Source organism: Lycorma delicatula, chromosome 8 (assembly GCF_047948215.1).
Source record: "Lycorma delicatula isolate Av1 chromosome 8, ASM4794821v1, whole genome shotgun sequence".
NCBI lineage: Eukaryota > Metazoa > Arthropoda > Insecta > Hemiptera > Fulgoridae > Lycorma > Lycorma delicatula.
Genome location: NC_134462.1, coordinates 28,857,614 through 28,881,125, shown reverse-complemented (window position 1 = coordinate 28,881,125; position 23,512 = coordinate 28,857,614). Strand labels below are relative to the sequence as shown.

Genomic DNA, 23,512 nt, shown 5'->3' with positions numbered 1-23,512 from the left:
TAAAAAATAAATCATCCTCAAATAACCAAAACATAAAAGAACCAACAAATAAACAAGAAAAATATAAAAAAAGAAGAGAAATATTTATAAAAAAACTGTAAAAAAAATTAATATAAGGAAAAAAAAAGAATTGGAAGAAAATAAATAATAAATTAAACATAAACTGTAAATAAAAGTAATTTCAGTCATTTTTGCTGCTAGAATTAACAAAGTAACTGTAATTTCTGTTAAAGTTGTTAATTTGGGAAAACGTACTAGATTTTTAATATTAAAAACTTTATAGTTAATAACTTGTTAAGCATTACACAATAATGTAATATTTATTGTATTTATTGTTATTCATTTTAAAGAAATATTTTTATAGACATTATGCTGGTACCCTGCTTTTATTGTATAAGATAATGAATATTTTTTTAAAGATAATATTTGTATTAACAAGCAGCTTACTTCTGACCACTGACCATGCAAATTTTATTGTATTTATTTTTACTAGTTAATCATAAAATTTGCTGATATATAGAATCACTTATGCACTTTTGCAAACATAGTAATTAGGTTATAATAGCCATTATTTCAAAACCAAGTATTTATTTTTGTCAGCTAAGCAGTTATTTTTGTCTTGATACTTTAAAATAAGTGATGAATATTTATTACATTCTTTTCAATTCCTTTTTTTTTAATGTGCCAACAAAGTACAAAGAAATAAATATAAAAATTCAGTTATTAAACTATATTAAGTATTAAAACAAAAAAAAACAAAAATATCACAAAATATTTTTTTAACATCTGCAATTCTTTATTTTAAGATTAAAATAAAGCTGTGTTGCTTATCAGTGTGAATTCTTTGCAATCCCACTGCACTACTATCAGTTCATAATGTATATATTACTGCTAATCCATTTTGAACATGCTTTTTTTTATGTTTTGACTTTTTTTTGTTTAAGTTACCTTTATTATTTTAATCCATCTTTGAGGAATTTTTACAACTCATTACCCACTCTTTCTTAAGATTCTGTTACTGCTAGAAAAAATTATCTTCTGTCGTTTTATAGTTAATCACATTTTTTTTTGAAATTCTAAAAACTACGTTATAGCTTCCTGTTAACAAAATGCTTTTCCTTTCATTTTAAGTTGATAATAACTTTAATTAATTGATTAACACTGGTTATTCACCCGTAAAAAAATTATGCTAGGGTTAAAAGATTAGCATAAAATAGAAATAAATGAAGAATAGCATCAAATCAATCAAATATATCTATGTAATGATTAAAGCTGTGAACTTTATTTAATGACAAACCAAACCAAATTTTATAAATGCTGCCCTTTTAATAATTTATTCAAAATATTTTCAGTCCTTGTGATCAACTGCAATGATCATCCTCATGCTTACTAAAGATATTATTAACTACAAGGTTTTTCCTCTATGAATCATGAGACCTTGCCGTTGGTGAGGGGGCTTGAGTGCTCAGGGATACAGAGTAGCTGGACCGAAGGTGCAACCATATTGGAGAGGTATCTGTTGAGAGCCAGACTAAGGAATGATTCCTGAAAGAGGGCAGCAGCTCTTTCAGTAGTTGTTAGGGGCGTGAGTCAGGACGACTTAAAACGGCCGTATCAACATCACTCAGTCCTCTGAGTACTGCGCAGCTGAAAGCAATGGAAAACTACAGCTGCTTTTTTTCCAAGAAAATGTGGCTCTGCATTTTCACATAGCAATAATGGAGGCGCCTTCCTTGGTAAAATATTCCAGAGGTAAAATAGTCCCCCGTTCGGATCTCCGGGTGGGGACTACTAAGGAAGGGGTCACCAGAAAATTAAAAAATAACATTCTACGAGTCGGAGCGTGGAATGTTAGAAGCTTAAAAAAGGTTGGTAGGCTAGAAAATTTAAAAAGGGAAATGGGTAGGACAAATGTGGATATAGTAGGAATTAGTGAGGTTCGGTGGGAAGAGGAAGGCGACTTTTGGTCAGGTGATTTTAGAGTAATTAACTCACCGTCAAATAATGGGCAGGCAGGAGTAGGTTTCGTGATGAACAAGAAGATAGGGAGGAGAGTGGAGTATTTCAAAACGCATAGCGATAGAATCATTGTAATAAGGATAAAATCAAAACCTAAACCGACAACGATTGTTAACGTCTATATGCCTACAAGCGCCCATGATGATGATGAGGTAGAGTGTGTATACGAAGAGATTGATGAAGCAATTAAACACGTAAAAGGAGATGAAAATTTAATAATAGTTGGAGATTGGAATGCAAGCATTGGAGAAGGCAAGGAAGGAAATATAATGGGTCAATACGGGCTGGGCAAAAGGAATGAAAAAGGGGACCGACTTATAGAGTTTTGCACGAAGTATAATTTAGTAATTGCCAACACCCAATTTAAAAATCATAATAGAAGAATATACACTTGGAAAAAGCCAGGCGATACTGCAAGGTATCAGATAGATTATATCATGGTTAAGCAAAGATTTAGAAATCAACTCGTTGACTGCAAAACTTACCCTGGAGCAGACATTGATAGCGACCATAATTTGGTGATAATGAAATGTAGATTGGGGTTTAAAAACCTGAAGAAAAGGTGTCAGATGAATCGGTGGAATTTAGAGAAGCTTGAGGAAGAGGAGGTAAAGAAGATTTTTGAGGAGGACATCGCAAGAGGTCTGAGTAAAAAAGATAAGGTAGAAAATGTAGAAGAAGAATGGGAGAATGTTAAAAAGGAAATTCTTAAATCAGCAGAAGCAAACTTAGGCGGAATAAAGAGAACTGGTAGAAAACCTTGGGTTTCAGACGATATATTGAAGCTGATGGATGAACGTAGAAAATATAAGAATGCTAGTGATGAAGAAAGTAAAAGGAACTATCGGCAATTAAGAAATGCTATAAACAGGAAGTGCAAACTGGTGAAAGAAGAGTGGATTAAAGAAAAGTGTTCAGAAGTGGAAAGAGAAATGAACATTGGTAAAATAGACGGAGCATACAGGAAAGTTAAGGAAAATTTTGGGATACATAAATTAAAATGTAATAATGTGTTAAACAAAGATGGTACACCAATATATAATACGAAAGGTAAAGTCGATAGATGGGTGGAATATATTGAAGAGTTATACGGAGGAAATGAATTAGAAAATGGTGTTATAGAGGAAGAAGAGGAAGTTGAGGAGGATGAAATGGGAGAAACAATACTGAGATCTGAATTTAAGAGAGCATTAAAAGATTTAAATGGCAGAAAGGCTCCTGGAATAGACGGAATACCTGTAGAATTACTGCGCAGTGCAAGTGAGGAAGCGATTGATAGATTATACAAACTGGTGTGTAATATTTATGAAAATGGGGAATTTCCATCAGACTTCAAAAAAAGTGTTATAGTTATGATACCAAAGAAAGCAGGGGCAGATAAATGTGAAGAATACAGAACAATTAGTTTAACTAGTCATGCATCAAAAATCTTAACTAGAATTTTATACAGAAGAATTGAGAGGAGAGTGGAAGAAGTGTTAGGAGAAGACCAATTTGGTTTCAGGAAAAGTATAGGGACAAGGGAAGCAATTTTAGGCCTCAGATTAATAATAGAAGGAAGATTAAAGAAAAACAAACCAACATACTTGGCGTTTATAGACCTAGAAAAGGCTTTCGATAACGTTGACTGGAATAACATGTTCAGCATTTTAAAAAAATTAGGGTTCAAATACAGAGATAGAAGAACAATTGCTAACATGTACAGGAACCAAACGGCAACAATAACAATTGAAGAACATAAGAAAGAAGCCCTAATAAGAAAGGGAGTCCGACAAGGATGTTCCCTATCGCCGTTACTTTTTAATCTTTACATGGAACTAGCAGTTAATGATGTTAAAGAACAATTTAGATTCGGAGTAACAGTACAAGGTGAAAAGATAAAGATGCTACGATTTGCTGATGATATAGTAATTCTAGCCGAGAGTAAAAAGGATTTAGAAGAAACAATGAACGGCATAGATGAAGTCCTACGCAAAAACTATCGCATGAAAATAAACAAGAACAAAACAAAAGTAATGAAATGTAGTAGAAATAACAAAGATGGACCACTGAATGTGAAAATAGGAGGAGAAAAGATTATGGAGGTAGAAGAATTTTGTTATTTGGGAAGTAAAATTACTAAAGATGGACGAAGCAGGAGCGATATAAAATGCCGAATAGCACAAGCTAAACGAGCCTTCAGTAAGAAATATAATTTGTTTACATCAAAAATGAATTTAAATGTCAGGAAAAGATTTTTGAAAGTGTATGTTTGGAGTGTCGCTTTATATGGAAGTGAAACTTGGACAATCGGAGAATCTGAGAAGAAAAGATTAGAAGCTTTTGAAATGTGGTGCTATAGGAGAATGTTAAAAATCAGATGGGTGGATAAAGTGACAAATGAAGAGGTATTGCGGCAAATAGATGAAGAAAGTAGCATTTGGAAAAATATAGTTAAAAGAAGAGACAGACTTATAGGCCACATACTAAGGCATCCTGGAATAGTCGCTTTAATATTGGAAGGACAGGTAGAAGGAAAAAATTGTGTAGGCAGGCCACGTTTGGAGTATGTAAAACAAATTGTTGGGGATGTAGGATGTAGAGGGTATACTGAAATGAAACGACTAGCACTGGATAGGGAATCTTGGAGAGCTGCATCAAACCAGTCAAATGACTGAAGACAAAAAAAAAAAAACAAGGTTTTTAATATTGAAAACATAATACACGTTTTCCCAGGTGTAACAACTATGATAACAAAAATTACAATTACTTTGTTATTTTAACTGTAAAGACTAAAATGTAGGTAATTAATACATGTTAATTGTTGTATGTCGAACATGATTAGCACGAGTTCAGTTAAGAAACGCTTATAATAATGCTGCATAAAACTAAATGTATACTGCTAAATAAATAATTTTGTAAACCACATAAATTTATGATAACAAACTGAATTATTATACGATTTAATATTGGCACAATTTAATAAATGTGTGCATGCATTCACTAGAAAACAGTTACTAGAAATGACAGTTCATCTCTATAATATAATAACTATTTTTTTTTTTTTTTAATAAATAAAATTATTTCCTATACAGAGTTAATGCTATGTATTTAATATTCTGTTTCATAAAAGAAATATATATATAAAAGTATTACAACTGTAATACATGTAAACTACTCGAGATATAAAAAGTGTCATAAGCATCATTCAGCATAGCATTTTATGGGAATAATGACATGATACTGAACCATTAACTTAAGTGAAAAAAGTGAAGACTTCATTTATAGTACTGAGCTGCACATTTTTCTGAGCTTTGCATGCCAATGAGTTGTTGATTCAGTTCGATGAAAAAAGCAACAGATAATCATTTCATTTCTCATTTTATGCCCTAAACCTGGGATGAGGTGCTAATTATTTTTATGAATCACTGTATATCATCCTTGCAAATCACTTGACATGTCAAATTGCTTTTGACTATTCAGGTTATGACACTTAACAAATGAAAAACATCTGTTATAGATAATCACTGTTTCAGTATAGATTGCATTGTTTGATAGTACAATGAAAAATAAAAAACACATTAAATAAATTGAAATTAAATTTACAACAATATTAGTTTAACTGATTAACATATAAAAGTAGTACCAGAATTTTATCAAAAATTGGTTAAATTTTAAACTAGTTAACATTTGAGTGAGAATATGAACTACTCATTACCAGATTTTTATCAAACATAAATCTTAACATATTCACAAAATAAGGCAATGCATTTTGAAAGTGAGGAGTTCCATGAATTGATATGAAATCTGATGAATGTTTTGAGAATGAGATATTTAGCCCATGTGTCCGTCAGTTTGCTGTCTGAACATAAAAAAATTGATCAATACACCAAACCGGTTCGATTAACAGGCTAGAACAGAGTACTGTTCATTACTTAAAATTCATTACCTAAATATAAACAGAATATTAACATAAGTATCACCTATAAAGTAAGAGATTTTACCTATTTAAAAAGTATATCGAAGAAGATAAGGAGATGAAAGTAGAATCAATGAATTGATTATTTATAATAAAATGTGCATATGTGTATGTTACATTAATTGCATTATCCTACACATTGTTTTGAAGCCAAATAAGGAATGTCAGTTGATTTGAAAAGTAATGGTAGTTTATATTATCATAATTATTAAAAGAGAGAAAGTAAAAATGATGTGTTACCGATGACTGTAGGATTTTAATATTTCTTAAATTATTTATCATCTTAAGTACACTAAAATGTATCCATGACTTAAAAGAATAAAAATAAATTTAACATTAAATATGTAATTTTATCTGTAATTTCAATCAGTCCTTATAATCAGTCCTATTTGGGCATATATGGTTTTCATCAGATCTTGACCATTTTGACATCTAAGGAACCCAAAAAACCAGATAAAAATTTTCCGGATGTCTGCAGCATGTTCGTATTTGTGTTTGGTGTCGTCTTCTAATCGACTTATATCTTCAATGCTACTGGATCGATTTTGACCAAACCTGGCCAAATTATTTCTATATATGGGGCATTGATGACATTAAATTTTCATCTTAAAAGGTCAAAGGGTGAGGCTTAGAGCAAGGTCACCCTCAGTATCTTGAGATTTCGCCTAATTAAAGTCAAATTATTCTTAGGCACATTTGTTAATTAAAAAATAACATTAACAATATTTGCATAATCACACCCACACCCCAAAAATTCTCTAAACTAATGGCTAAATTGGCATACTTCATCAATAGTACCCCTTGTCACTAAAAGAAGCACTAGTGTAGCACTGACATAGAGTTATTGTAGTCGTGATGTTGTATTGTAGTCAGTTATGTTGTGATGTCACAGATGGGCGGTAGAATTAAATAAATCAATATTTAAAGTGTAAAAAATTAACTTTATCTGGCTAGGTCATGAACTCGATCACCTGGTGCATTAAGCTTTGCGACTACATCTGTCTGCCAACCACACCAGCGAAATTTGTTCTATACAAGTTGTATAAAATTACATTAGTTTAAATAGTTTACTACCGCCACACCTTTATGAATTAAATACGATAGGCAATGCGCTTTAGTTAGAATCATTGAATTAAATAAGCCAAAAAATATATATATATTTTAAATTATGTTGTGTGTAAGCTATGCATCAGAAACAACTTGTGGTTGCACGACTTTTCCCGAAAGCTGCTTTAGCCATGTAATGGGAAAGAAGTCCTACAACTGTGCTGTCAGATTTTTTTCTCAATATCTCAAACAAACTTTCTTGAATTACAATATGAAAATACTTTGAATACAATAATGACATCGAGGTATGTACCATTATGTATATATACATAGCTTACATAAATATATATAGCGATATCCAGCTATGTAGATAAATTTATTTAATTCTTAAGATAATTAAGTTGCCGTGTGAAAGACCAAACATTAAAAACATCAGTATATGGCAACTGCAATTATCTATCGTACAAGATTTTTTTTAAAGAAATCAAACACTAAGTTGTAACGAAGACAAAAAGATTAAAAAAATCCCCAATCATTCATGTAGAAGATTTATTTTATTAAAAAAAATCTTCCATATTTCTTATCTAAATAAAACAAACTTAGAATAGGATAAGAAATTCTTCTATTCCTCTAAAAAAAAAAATCATCAAAGTTGCTCCACTTCATGAAAATACATATACTAGATGAACTGTGTCTTCTCCTTTGTTGAAATCAATTAAGAAAATAGAATTAGTAAAGTCATATTTTACCATTTAAATAGAATAATTCTTCCGGGATGATATTAACATTCCTTTATTTACAACTGAGTATTTATACAGCAGGAAAAGGAAAGAGAGCAACATCATAAGGGTGTTTATAAAAATGTTTAAAAAATCAAAACTTACATTTAACAGCAAAAAATAGAAGAACAAATTCCAAATAATCATGCAAAAATTTAAAAGATAAACTGTTGTGTTGGTAACTCAATATAAAACTAAAATTAATTTTCACATAAATTTTTAATATTCCAGTGAACAAGCTAATGAAAATCTAAACCAAAAATACTGTTTATGATATAAAGGTTATAATAACATTATTTTTTTTATAACTGATAATTGATACATATAAGAGAAAAACAAAATTTCTTTATTAGAAGCAATTAGAAAGAAAAAAAAAAATATATATATATATATAAATACATATATAATTCTAAACATAATTAAGTTGCCATGTGAAAGACTAAATATCAAAAAACATCAGTATATGGCAAATGCAGCTATTCATCATGTAAGAAAAAAAGAAAATTAAAGCCTTTACAAGGAAATACAATATTCAAAAATTATGACAATGAAAAATGTAATTATACAATATGATGTGGGGGATTCAAGAGAAAGGCAGGTTGCCAGTAACAGCTATAGAACTAATTAACCCAAACAATGAGCCCTCTGTGGATTCACTTGCATTCAAACTGCCCCATATGTGTTAGCATCTAACAAAACTTTTAATATACCCTATGATATAGAACAGATTTTTTTTTTAATTTTGAAATGAAACGGTCATTCATTAAAATTCATTTGGGAATTTAACATTGAAATTTTATATGCATACATTCTATATATTGCTGAAACATTACTCTTTTTAATATTTATTTACTAATTAAATACAGTGTTTTTCCATTAAGCAAATAATATTTTAAAACATTCGTTTTTATATAAATATAACAGCATCCAAATAAAATGTTAAAATTAATTTATAAGATAATTTTTTGTAGTAATCCAATACTGGCTTTTACAATATTCAGCCTTGTTTACTTTACACTTTAATGTGAATGTAGATTAAAATTTTTAATCACCTTTAAAGTAATATCATTAAAAAAATATATAACAAAAACTGATAGTCCCAATCCTTTGACCTACATACATTATATCTTTAGTACATCACAGTGGAAAAAATATATATATGTGTTGGTGAGGTGGGGGTGCATTTATAATGTTACATTGTAAATTAAGAGAAAGAATAAATTTAAAGCACCTCTTCTAATACAACAGGAACCTATTTGCAATTAATTTCATCTTTGTTATAGATTATGCTTATATTACACTTAAACTATTGCCATTATAACATAGTCAGACAGCATATATAATGTTACATTGTAAATTAAGAGAAAGAATATATTTAAAGCACCTCTTCTAATACAACAGGAACCTATTTGCAATTAATTTCATCTTTGTTATAGATTATGCTTATATTACACTTAAACTATTGCCATTATAACATAGTCAGACCCTTCCATAGAATGTGCTACCACCTGTTACAGAAGCACTTACTGTACCCATTCCAAGAAGAAATGTTCCAACTTATAGAATCATATAAATAATTAATTATGAAACATCCACCTTTTTTTTTATAATGCATATAAAATTACTACAAAAAAGCAATCTAATAACAATAATGAAAGAACATTTGTACATTGTACATTTTTTAAAACTGACAAAATATTATTAATGTAAATATTCTTAAATCAGAATTATCCTAATCAAACTGAACAAAACAAATACAATTTAAATAAACATTGAGGAGGACTTTCTGCCAAAACTTCATACAAACTGATTTCATTATTTACAAGGAATGCTGAAGGAACTTAAAAATATAATATCAATACTAATAAATTAATAAAAATATATTAAAACACAGTTTTAAGTTTACAAGTCTTACAGTTTAGAAGTCATATTTTGGTTTTAAAACCATCTCAGATCTTGATTAAAAAAAAAAAATAATATTCATAAAAAAGAAAAAAACCAATCCTTTTATTTAATATTATCATTAGTAATAATAATTAAGAGAGAATTTTTTTTTTTGTATCTTAATGTCAGGTGGCAACAAATCCTCTCGCCTTTCAGCAAACATTTTACTATTTTCTATCACACATAAACCAAGACTGAGTAGTATACACGGATGGGTCAAAGCAGAATGATGCTGTAGGATAAATTTTTGTTGTAAATGACAGAACTTATATATCCACTAACTACAACTACTGATTTCATCAATTCCTTTAAACATATACACTTTGAAGAAGGTGGCAAGATGACTGGGCTGCTACAGTGGATAATAAACTCTGACAAATAAAAGACACTGTTTATCACAGGACTCTTCATGCAGGAAATTCACAGACAGGAAGTGGTTCTGAACCGATTGCAATTAGGACATAGCAAAACTATTCACAGACACCTGATGTCAGTGAAGAGCGCACCACTGTGCGTTCAATGCGACTGCTGCTTGACTGTGTACCACATCCTTGTGGACTGTATGTGCTATGGTGGCCTTATGTCACAGATTTAGATTGCCAAGAGACATGGCACATCCAAGGAAATGACATGAATGTACCAGACCAGGTGTTATTACTTTTAAAAAGGATTAATATACTTAATAAGATTTAACTCGTCAAAATTTTGGTATTATTTTGTTATTTACGTTTCATGTATTGTCCTAATTGTCGCTTTTTTTTACTTTTTCAGTTTTATTCTATTATTATCAGTTTTAATCATATTTTGCTAATATTTTAATATCCTAAAAGCAAATATCCAAGAGGCCTTTTGTTACTATTCTAACCCGAGCGATGATAACACGAAAGCATTTTTGACCCCCCCCCCCATCAAAAAAAAGACCATGAAACAAATGATGAAGTATTGTGGAGAATCAAAGAGAATAGTAAAGTACAAAATGTAATTGAATGTAGGAAAAGAAACTGGGTATGGCGCTGTATAAAAACAAGGTATTTATTAGTGAATGGGATGAAAAGCTTGGTGAATGGAAGGAAAGGAAGAGATTTCAAATGATAGATGGGATTATGGAAAAGGGAAAATATGGGGAAACAAAAAGGTTAGCAAAGAATAGAACAAGGTGGAGAGCGGCAGCGGTGACAGGACCTGCCCTAATGGCAAACAAAACACTATGAGTGAATCTTACCATAGAAAGAGTTTTAAATTATTCAAACTGTACATTTTCAAACTTGGACTTGAGAATTTAAAATAAGTATAGCCAACATGACAGTTTGAAATATTCCTTAATGCTGTGCCAACTTAAATAAATAGTCCTATTTATAAACTACGTATTTTATGTTCAAATTTACATTTATAAGTATAAACTAACTAATTTCTATAACTAATATCAAATATTTTTCTTAAAAAAACATTGTACTCAAAACCCTTCAATAAAAATTATACTTAAACTCAAAACAAGATGACTATTTTGTTTGAGAAACAGCTATCATCTATACCACTGAGGAAGTAGTATATATAAAAAAATAAGTAAATAAATAAATGAAAAAAAGAAATAATTAGAAAATATTAATCAATAAATTATAAGTACTTGGGAAATTCTTTAAATACTAGTATTGTTTTTAAAATATCTGTAAAAAATACAGCTGTTGTTTCAGACAATATCAATAGAAACCGTATATTTTTAGGTAAAAAAAATCTAAATTGCTTACAATTCGAGTTGCCAGCTACAGTTTAATGCACACTTCTTATATGTGTTGGACAGAAAAAACTATTGAAGATAAAGTTATGATTTAACTTTATCAGTAAACATTTTGAGGCTAATTGGTAACTAAACATTATAATGGTGACGATACTCTACATCATGATGATGATAAGGATATGCTTGAGAAATAATAACAATAATATTTATTATCTAATCAATAATTGTTCTTTTAATAGCACAAGTTTATGAGTTAAATATTGAATTTCCATTATATCCCATACAAACACTACACAAATATCCTATTTCTGAAAATAAAAAATAATACGTTGAAAAAATAACTAACCATAAAATGATATAAAGGAAAAACGTTTTCAAATAAAAATGTAAATATAAAGAAAAATGTTTACTGTATGAAATATTAAATAATTCAAATCAAATTTGAGGATATTATTGAAAAAAATAGTAGCAGATGAAAGATTAATTATTATTATCAAAACATGAAACAGTAATTTATGAATTTAAAATAGTTTTATAAAAAAAGAAGATAGAAAAAATATTAGATTTAAAATAAAATTCATGAAAAAATTGAAAAGCCAAGGTAGAAAATATCTGATCTGTAAAAAACCAAGTTACTACAACACTGCTACTTGCATTGAAAATTTATATTATAAGATTTTATTGCAGTATACTCTCTAACTGATGAAAAACACTTTTAAAATAGATTTGTGTTTTCAAAGAAATAAGCTGAATTTTGGTGCCAAAAGTAAAAAACGTTATCTAATAGGTCTAGTAGGTCTTTTTTTCATTTTCAAACTTTATTTCATTTGATTGTTCAGGTAGTTTCAACTTCAAAAAGTGGTTTATTAAGAAACTATCTGGTTTATAATGCTTAACAAAAACGCAGGTTGGAAGGAGTTTTTAGATGTGAGTAATGGTTCTACACTGTTTCAGCACTATAGCAGAGCAAAACGCATACGGCAAAGTGATTGAAGACTGAATATTTCTTATACCATATAAATGGGTTTATTCCCCCTCCCCATTGTGTAAACTCCCACTACCCCAACAAGAACAAGCAAACTAAACTACTGTGCATCAACCAACTATGCTTATAAAACTTGAACTAATTGTATGTACTTCCTATAAATAAATAAATAATTCCTTACCAAGATATGACAACTACTGTCAGACTGTAACAAGCAAAGATATTATTTATTAAGAACAATTGCTAAATTTCTTTTTTAGTTCTATACACACTCATCATTTCTGCATTTCTATCTTTTTATGATTCATAACTATCTAGAAAAAAGCTAAGCTTAATTCTGATATTATCAATATTAATGAGAAAACAAGGTTTGTATGTTTCATCTTCAATAGATACTCATAAATGGTAACAAACAATATTTATTACACAACCAATTTTATTATATTGTCATCCCCCTTAGAACATTATTAGGTTTTGAATATTCTTTATGGGTTTCTGCATAAGATTGTAAAATGCATCCCTTATGACCTGTTACTATCCTAATTACTGGAACATCTCAGGCAGAATTAACATCTTGAAAAATGAAGTATAGAAAAAAGAGAATAGACCTTTAAAAAAAAGAATGGGCACCTTTAATAAAACAGAATAAAAGTAGATCTCAAAGTTAAAGAAAATTACAGATTTTACAGAATGTTGTTGGAATTTTTTAACAGTTAATGAAAGTATAGAATTCAACACTAAAGAATTAAAAAATATTTTAATTATTATAAGAATTTATAAATCAAATTAATGCAATAATGACAACTTGAAAAACAATAAATTTTATTCAAATCAGACATTTTGTCCAGCTAATGAAAAATGTTGCAAAAGGCATAACAGTATTTTACAAAAGGCATTACTATACTATTAATTTTGGTTCTTTTTTTTAATTGGTAGACTTTTGACTACTTATTCTTTTTTACTATTTTGTGTAGTAAGTATATCTGTTTATGCTTTATTACTTATTTACTTACTCACATACCACACCAATTAATAGTGATGACTAAAGCTTCAGTTTCAATCCCCATGGAACAGGTTTTACGCAAAATGCATTTTAAATAAATTTCAAAACATAAAAAAATTGAGCAGATTAAAGTTTTGTTACTCTGTAGATAACAGTGCATGATTTGTCCTTACAATTATGCTTGGTGGAAAAACAATTAAACTATGCACAAAATTATGAAATAGAGGAATTTTTATTTAAAAGAAACATAAATGATAGGTATGAAAATATTTACATAATTCTGCAATAAAAAAAAAACCGAAAATTTGATACTAAGATAATAGCACAATTATGTTGGACTATACCCAACATCTGGCAGGGCAAGAATGATAAGTGTCTTTTTTGAGCTGAATAAATATAAAAAATCTAATCTGGACACCTTGTATGCCTTTTAAATTACAAAAACACATATTTTTAACACTATTTAAACTTATTTTATTTGAAAGTGAGATACAATCCTCCAATTCTTTAATAAAGTGGACAGTTACACAACTGTTAAAATATTAGTTATTAACAACAAATGTTTATACAATTATTAATTCAACAATCTTACCTGAAATATTAGGATAGAGTAAAAGTCCATTTATTACTCTTTAAATAAATGTATGTATTAATCTATCTAATACTGGTTTTTAAAATTATTATGATAACACCATCAACAAAATGAAAACGAAAAATCAGATGTTTCAGCAAATCGACGCGGACAATACATGACTTATTTATAAGCCTATTAAATTACATATCCACATTTTTTTTTTAATGAAAAGTACATAACATTTTTTTTCATTAATAACTTTATATTTTTTTCATAATCTTTTTTTATTGTTACTACTGAATTATTATTTATCGTAAAAAATTGTTTACAATGAGAGATTAATAATTATTAATAAATTAATATATTTAAATTAATAAAAAGAGATGACGTCTGATTCGAATCAATGTGTGACTTTCCCTGTAAGATCCGTATATTTCATTAATTAAAATTTTGTTTGGCTGTAATTGAAAATAAGTACCACTTATGATATATGGTTGAAAAGCTCTCAGAAGGGCTTATTACTGCAGTTAAGAAAAAGTAATAACGTACGTAGAAAACTAACTTCCAATTAATCAAATTGTAAGACGGTTACAGATTAATTTGTTTCACAACTGCAAACACTGCAGAGTTGTGTAACCGTATTTACAGTAATAAATTTGACATTTCGTGTAAAATACTACTTCCGTCAACAAAGTGATTTAAGCTTAATTAAATACAGTATAAGAAAATTAATAAACTTATTCAATAAAAAGTTAACCCATTGCTTATAATTTCAGCATAAATTTTCACCCAGTAGTAGGTACGGTCTGCAGGAGTGTAACATATTAATAGTTATCGAATTTGCTATTTCTTTTATCTCGCAAATAAACTTTACAGCCTGAAATCTGTATAACGTGAATGGTAACAGTACGACCTGTTTCGTTGTCACGAGGATTTCATCAAAACAAGGATTCTTGCAGTACTAAAATTAATGAGTTGATGAACGAATCCGCCAAACTGAGTGCAATTTAGTGATGACAAAAAAAGTAATTTTTCATCCACCTGTTAGGGGTAATTAGACGTCATTGAAATTAAGTAATTAGTTTTTCAGGGCTGACATTGATTAGAAGTTATTTGAATATTGAATTTGCGCAGACTGCAAATGTATAATTTTTCATCAAATTAAATAGTTTCGGTTCTTTGAGTAGATATTTCGGTACTTTTCAAGAAGATGCCCACAGCCGATCTGTAGTTAAGTCGGTTGTTAGATGGCGCCACTGAAAGGAGAAAATAAATAAAATTATAATCGAACTTTGTATAATAAATTTAAATAATATATAAATATAATTTAATCAGACTTAACATACACTTGCTTCGTTCGCTAACCTTGACTGCGTAGGTTAGATTATATTTATACTTTTAGATTTAATTATTACATAAATTTATTATACAGTCCACCTTCAATTTACGCGGGTATTACGTTCCGAAAAATTTCCTCGTAAAATGAAATCGCGTAAATTGAGACTCACATTTAATGCAGAAATACAGGTTAGGTTCCTGTTTAGTAACACCAGTGATTCCCAAACTTTTCCGAGTTGCGGCGCCCTTTTTCAATTAAAATTTTTCCATGGCGCCCTACACTAAGTAAAAGTACGACTACTCGTAAGTAAGAGATAAAAATAAATGAAACTCATGTATATTCATTATTTTTTTTTACTAATTAATAATTATAAATGTTTTGGTTCAATTAATTATGAAGCTTTTTACAATATTACTCGGCGCCTGTGTGAAGAGGCCGCGGGGCGTCGTGGCGCACAGTTTGGTAATCGCCGAGTTATACAGCAAATTTCAAACGTAAATTACTGTACTCAAGAATACTGTACTTTATTTTACTATTTTGTATTACATTATCATCGTATTATTTTAATGATTTTACAGTACAATGTATGTATTTGAAAAGAAAAAATATGCTCTATTTATTTCTTTTCTCCTTTCAGTGGCACCATCTAACAACTGACTAACTACCGATCGGCTGCGGGCATCTTCTTGAAAAGTACTTATATTCTATCTATGAAATATTTATATTTTATTAATTACCTTGACACATTTCAAACGTGAAATTCTACAATAGGACTCCATTTCCACAACTAAAAATTTAATTTTGAAACTGCTTACAAAGCTTGCTGTGTATCAACTTTTTTGTATTTGATGCGATTTATTTTTTCCTTTAATCGGGTTCATTTTAAGCTTTTTTAAATTAAATTTTTTTCTCGTTAGTTGCCCTTTCGTGATACCAAAAAAGGGAAACGCCAACTATGTAAAATGAGATTTCATACTTTCTATTTAATTTCTTTTTATGCCCATTGTTACTTAACACAAACAAAGGAAATAATGTATTAATACACTTAAAGTCATGTTAATTTAAAAATGTTATATCATTAGATTATCTGATGTAAAAGAATATAGGATGATTTGAAGGATATCATATTTTATAATACTGTATTTAGTGAAACTTGTGGAAATCTTATTTTATAGATAAAAAATGCTAATTATATATTTTTTCCAGGTGCCACACTGACATTTGAAGTAGAACTTATTAACATTGGAGATTCACCACCTACAACTAATGTGTTCAAAGAAATTGATATCGATGCAGACAAACAGCTTTCCAGAGAAGAAGTCAGTGAGTATTTGAAGAAACAAATGGTTGCCGCCGGTGAAGGAGGTGAAGCTGCTGAAGAAGTTAAACAAATGTTAGCTGATCACGATAAACTAGTTGAAGAAATCTTCCAACATGAAGACAAAGATAAAAATGGTTATATATCACACGATGAATTTTCAGGACCAAAACATGACGAATTATGAGCTTCAATATACTTTACTGAAAGTAATTTGTATAAAATGTTATGTTCCATATCATGTATTATCATTATGAACAGAAATCGTAAAACTTTCCAGCAGTCATTTTTGTAAATATACCTCATAAGTGAGTGAACAGTGTTTTTATCATTTCTCATAATTTTTTTTAATTTTAACTAAACGATGAATAATTATATATGGACATTATAAAATGTACTGAATCAATTATTTAGGAACTAATAATAAAATATTAATAGTTTTGTAAAAGAGATAAAATTAAAATAAAAACATTTATATAATGTCATCCCATTATATTAAGTAAAAATAACTTTTTTTTTGTATAAAAATGTTTCTGCAGTTAATAACAATATTCTTTCTACATAAATGATAATTTAAAATATGCAAAGTATTTATATTAATATTTTAACTTATTAGATAAATACTAAACAATCATTCCCTTTAATGTTAGATTTAAATTTTCATTAACTGGTGATTTCATAAAAGTGCAATAAAAAAATAATCAATAATACAAGACATAGTCAATGTATAATTTAGAAATAAATGTTTGATCTTTCTGTTAAAAAAAAAAAAAATATTACTATTTCTGATTATTTTATTGATTTTATAAAGGATTTATTGAATAAATCCTATTATGTCTTTAAAAAAAAAGTGTATATCTCTATGTCAGTATTAACAGCCTAGGGAAAAATACATATCATTAAAAAGAAGAATTTATTTAAAAAATGTGTTTATATTTGTAGATTTTTGTACATTTCGTTAAATTTAGATTACATAATGTAATATTAAATTCTTATTGTTAAATTTAAAAAAATATTATATGTTTTATTTGATAAGAATTTTTTTTAATACAAAAGTATATGTAAGAAATTACCCTGGTATTTGTTATAAATGTACATTATAAAATTTTAACTGTGTAAACTTAAAAAAAAAAGACTGTATTAAATGTTGTAATAAGATTTTGTTTTTTATATTGAAATGAAAACCTGTAATAGTGTTAATGCTATTTAATGTATAGCTAATGTTGTAATGTTATGAGATTAACACTGTATTGTTATTGGATAATGGTTTAATAAAAAATTGTTAAAATTATTTTCAGTTTTCTGTATAAATAAAAACTCCAAAAATGTGCTTATACTGAATTTGTATTGATCATCGTATGAATCATTAGTAGATCTGTTGATTGTGAATGACATATCAATTTCAAATTCAACACTGATTATTGTTTAATTCATTATTATTTTTAACCTAACACATCATGATAAGAAAAATCCCTTTACTATATAATAAAGAAATTTTTTAGCCAAGGTTACACACTATAATTTTCTAAGTGGGTTATTGGTATAATAATTACATAGTCTTTCTATCAGTTTATTAGTCCTTATATGAAAACCTAAAAGGATATTTTGAGTTCATCTAGAATTTCTCCTGTATAATAGCATTGGTTTATTTTTTGCGTTAAAATAATTGAAGCCATCGGTCTTGATGTATGCATCTATATATATATATATATGCAGTAGTAGAGATTAGCAGGTTGAAGTACAAACTTGAATGAATTGTGAATTGGGAGCTTCTATCACTGGTTGATGAGCTGGGTTTGAACTGTATGATTAGAATCAATCAAATGAATAATATTACAAAAATAGTAGAATTAAACTTATGTTAAATAAAATAAAATCAAATTAATTAAAAAAATTCTCTGTTTAATAATAATGGGCTTCCTGGTGGGCTCTGTGTGTAAGGCGCTAGAGTGGTGAGGTGATGTGAGCACCTCATGTGAGGTAAGACCAATCATCAACTGGTACTGTTCATGGGGTGCTATTTTGGGAGGTGCAGTGGCATGCTCTTATAATATCTCTGCAAACAATCATCTGATTTTCAAAATTCAAACTGAGTATTTGTTCGCAGAGTGAAAGCTAACTTTTGCATGCATCAGTGACTCTCGATCTAGCAGATCATGGTTATTCTAAAATGTTATTATATCTTCGCAACCAATCTTCTGATTTTCAAAATTTAAATGGGGTATTTGCTAATAAAATCACTATGGAACCAAATCAGAATAAAAATTAACTGATATACTCAGAAATGGATTTTATTTAACGCTGCATAGCATATGAATGTACAAAGCTACATCTTTTACAAGAAATTAATATGAAAGCATATTCTTAGATAAAAAAGTTGTTATTCAGCAAATAATAATAATTATATTTATATAGTTGTAAATTATGTTCTTCAATCATGTTGCACAGTAGTTCTTATTTATAGTAATTCTTACAAATATAAAACTCATAATCATAAAATATAAATCTGTTCTTTTAAATCATATAAATAAATATGTTCTTGAGAAAAAAAAATTATATATATATATATATATATATATATTTTTTTTTTTCTAATTTAATAGATCAACCCAAGTACAGAATAATTGAAATGACTTACCTAATTTTATTACATAAATAGAAGTGCTTTCATGAACTTAATTTGCATCATCAGCTGCATTATATATATTATCTACTATGGAAATAGTACAAGAAACAGTGAAAACAAAGCACATTTTGATGGAAAGAAAGGAGTACTAAGAATAGATCATAGTCTTACTGTGAGTGAGGTTTGAAAGGATCAATAAATTTAAATACTTCCATATAATTTGGTCAGAGGAGATCCAGAAAAGGTTGCTTGTGTAACTAAATCCTCTCTAAAAATGTTTGAAAGGTAATAACTATAAAACTGTGATGAGATCCTTAGTCATATGTCTCCTAAATATAGAACTTACAGTGAATATGATTCATACTTATATAGCTCAGAAATACAAATATTTACACTGAATGATGAGCATTACTGGCGGAGATGAGAGGGAAAAGTTCCAAGGAAAATATGGGGAAAGGAATGAAGGCTTTTTTTAGCTATATCTCACTTCAGAAAAGGAGTTTTTTGCATTCATCAATAGGTCATCAAATCACTATAAACATTTTTTGCCCATCCTATTCCAATGGTCTGTGGTAACAAAAAAATGTTTTAAAAATTAATTGTAATTATTTTCTTAAAAATTAATTTTATCCGAATGACTACCCTTGAGAATGGAAGCCCCAAATAAAAAAATGTGTTTCTGCTGTTTCAAATTTTTAATCCTCAAAATATATTTTGTTAAACAATAGTCACTAAAATAACTTAATACCCTCCCCTTATGGGAAAGCTCCCAAATTTTAAAAAAATGTTTTTAAATTTTGATTTTAAAATCAATTTTAGTGTATATTTTAATCATTAAAAAAGCTCCTTGATGTATGAGCAGGCAAGTTTTCAAAAAAATCAGAAACATATTTTTCAAAATTATGATGTTAATTTACTAATATTAAAAATGTTGGTTATTACCTTAGTTTGTTGAACATCTTGAATGTTTAAATAAAATCAAACAAGTAATTTATATTTAATAAGAAAAAACTTAATAACATTAAAATTTATTACATTTTTCTTTTAATTTTCTGGCTTAGCTAGAAATTAAAAAAAAAAGATTGCATAACCTTCCCAGCTACACCGGTCAAGTTATACAATTCATTGCCAGCTTTTTTTATGCTCATGAGATATGAATTTGTAGCATACAAAAAAGTGTCATGGTTTTGGGTTCAGAATTTAAACCCAGAACTGATGAAAGTAGGAGACTAATACTTTGCCATGGTAGTTTTGAAATGTTTACAGGCAAAAAAGTAACACATTCTACTATGGAATGCTAAAGTAAATATTATTTTTTTATCTTAAGTTTACACTTGTATCATATAAAATAAAAAGATGTATTTAGATTCATTTTTAAATCTACTTTCTTCATTTAGCACAAATTAATGCAAATTTTTTAACTTATTTTTAAATTTTATTTAAAATTACTTTTGAACATCAGAATAATATTAAAGGTAGAATCTATAATTCTGTAATACTCCAATGCTAGGCAATAATGGAAATATACACAAATTATTTTAAAATAATCTGTATAATTTTTTGTTAAAAAATCTTCCACTTAAGTTATCGATTTATATTAAGTTAAAGATTTATAGGATCTTAGAATCGGTTAATTTTTTTTGAGAAATCTGTTAAAAATAGAATTCAATTAGTAAGTAATCAAATATTGTAATTTTCAAACTTTAAAGCAGATCATGCTCACCAAACAGAATAAGTGATCAAACAAAATTGTTTAAAAGCATAAAAAGATGTACTTAAAAAAACAGTTAAATAAAAATTATAATAATGATGATGATAATTAAAAATCTTATATCAAGTTATTTATTTATAAATATAATAAATATCTAGATAGTACAACATCTACATAAATAGATATCAAACCATGACTTGTATGCAAGTCATACCATGCTGTATGCAAGATTGTATGCACAATCAAATTTGTTAACCAAAGAAACCTATCCTGAATTACCTTTAATATAGACTGAAAATGTAAATAAAAATGTAACTTTTGTATAAAAGCACTAATTTTATCAGAGTGATTTCTTCTCTAGCATATTAAGGAAGAATACATTTTATCCATATTATAAAAAAAGTAAAGTTAATTACAAAATTAACTTATGAGGTTCTTCATGATGGCAGAAAGTACAATAATGATTAATTTTGAGCGTTGGATTAGCTTAGTTTGTTATTCTACAAGCATTTTGAAACAAGAACAGAAGATTTAGAAGCCTGAGAAAACTTTCAGTGTCCCCTTTTCCCGAGCCAAAACTTTACTTTTATGGTATATAAAAATGTTCCTTTAGATTAATTAACCTGTCCTGTTTCAGTATCAACTGAAACTCATCAATACACATTTTTAACAGCCTGCCAACAAATGCAACAATGTGTATGAAACTATTGAACTGTAATCTAATACTACCTGGCACCACCTTTTCTTAAAAGATATGTTACAATTACTATACACAAATCATGCCAAACAACTAAACATTAGTTTAAAATAATAAAAATCAAAAAATTGTATTTTCCAAGAAAATTAATAAATTTTTTATTGACATTCTGTCTATTTTCTGCTGATCTGATGTAAAATAATTTTCTGCATTCATGTAAACTTCATTAACATCATACAGGCATGTAAATTAACGTAAAATGTTTGAAAATCAAACCTTTTTTTCCCTGTAATCATTGTCAGGTATTACTTCAGAGGATGATATGTATGAGTGTAAGTGAAGTGTAGTCTTCTACAGTCTCAGGTTGACCATTTCAGAGATGTGTGGTTAATTGAAACCCAACCACCAAAGAACACTGGTATCCACGATCTAGTTATTTAAATCAGTATAAAAGTCTTTACTATGATTTGAACGTTGGAACTCTAGACTGAAATCAGCTGATTTGCGAAGATGCATTCACCATTAGACCAACCTGGCAGGTTAAAAATCAAATCTGTATAGTATGTTCTTCCTTTTTACATGTAATATAATTACTTTTTTAATAGCATGAAAAATTGTATAATAAGAAATGCATTACACAATATGTAATCTTTAAGTAGAGATGAGGTTACTATTTTTCAATTACAGTATCAATCATATAACATGTTATGTTTTTTGGGTTGCCAGCATAGAGATTTGTGTTACCGAAAAAAAATTCCAAGCCAAGGTCTGTTTGACAATAATTTAATTTTGAATTAACTACATCTATCATTAAGGTTTTATAAGTTTTTTTTTTTTTTTGTCTTCAGTCATTTGACTGGTTTGATGCAGCTCTCCAAGATTCCCTATCTAGTGCTAGTCGTTTCATTTCAGTATACCCTCTACATCCTACATCCCTAACAATTTGTTTTACATATTCCAAACGTGGCCTGCCTACACAATTTTTCCCTTCTACCTGTCCTTCCAATATTAAAGCGACTATTCCAGGATGCCTTAGTATGTGGCCTATAAGTCTGTCTCTTCTTTTAACTATATTTTTCCAAATGCTTCTTTCTTCATCTATTTGCCGCAATACCTCTTCATTTGTCACTTTATCCACCCATCTGATTATTAACATTCTCCTACAGCACCACATTTCAAAAGCTTCTAATCTTTTCTTCTCAGATACTCCGATTGTCCAAGTTTCACTACCATATACACTCCAAACATACACTTTCAAAAATCTTTTCCTGACATTTAAATTAATTTTTGATGTAAACAAATTATATTTCTTATTGAAGGCTCGTTACGCTTGTGCTATTCGGCATTTTATATCGCTCCTGCTTCGTCCATCTTTAGTAATTCTACTTCCCAAATAACAAAATTCTTCTACCTCCATAATCTTTTCTCCTCCTATTTTCACATTCAGTGGTCCATCTTTGTTATTTATACTACATTTCATTACTTTTGTTTTGTTCTTGTTTATTTTCATGCGATAGTTCTTGCGTAGGAATTCATCTATGCCGTTCATTGTTTCTTCTAAATCCTTTTTACTCTCGGCTAGAATTACTATATCATCAGCAAATCGTAGCATCTTTATCTTTTCACCTTGTACTGTTACTCCGAATCTAAATTGTTCTTTAACATCATTAACTGCTAGTTCCATGTAAAGATTAAAAAGTAACGGAGATAGGGAACATCCTTGTCGGACTCCCTTTCTTATTACGGCTTCTTTCTTATGTTCTTCAATTGTTACTGT

General features: G+C 28.5%; 1 protein-coding gene across 1 annotated transcript in view; it reads left to right on the top strand.

Moving 5' to 3' along the window:
• Fkbp14 (peptidyl-prolyl cis-trans isomerase Fkb14) overlaps positions 1-17,992 on the top strand; it is a 147,718-nt gene extending 129,726 nt beyond the window's left edge. Inside the window, exon 3 of the mRNA XM_075374245.1 lies at positions 16,590-17,992. Coding sequence (XP_075230360.1) covers positions 16,590-16,888 — 299 coding nt within the window. The 3' untranslated portion in view covers positions 16,889-17,992. The remainder of the gene's footprint in view (positions 1-16,589) is intronic.
• The last annotated feature ends 5,520 nt before the right edge of the window (positions 17,993-23,512 follow it).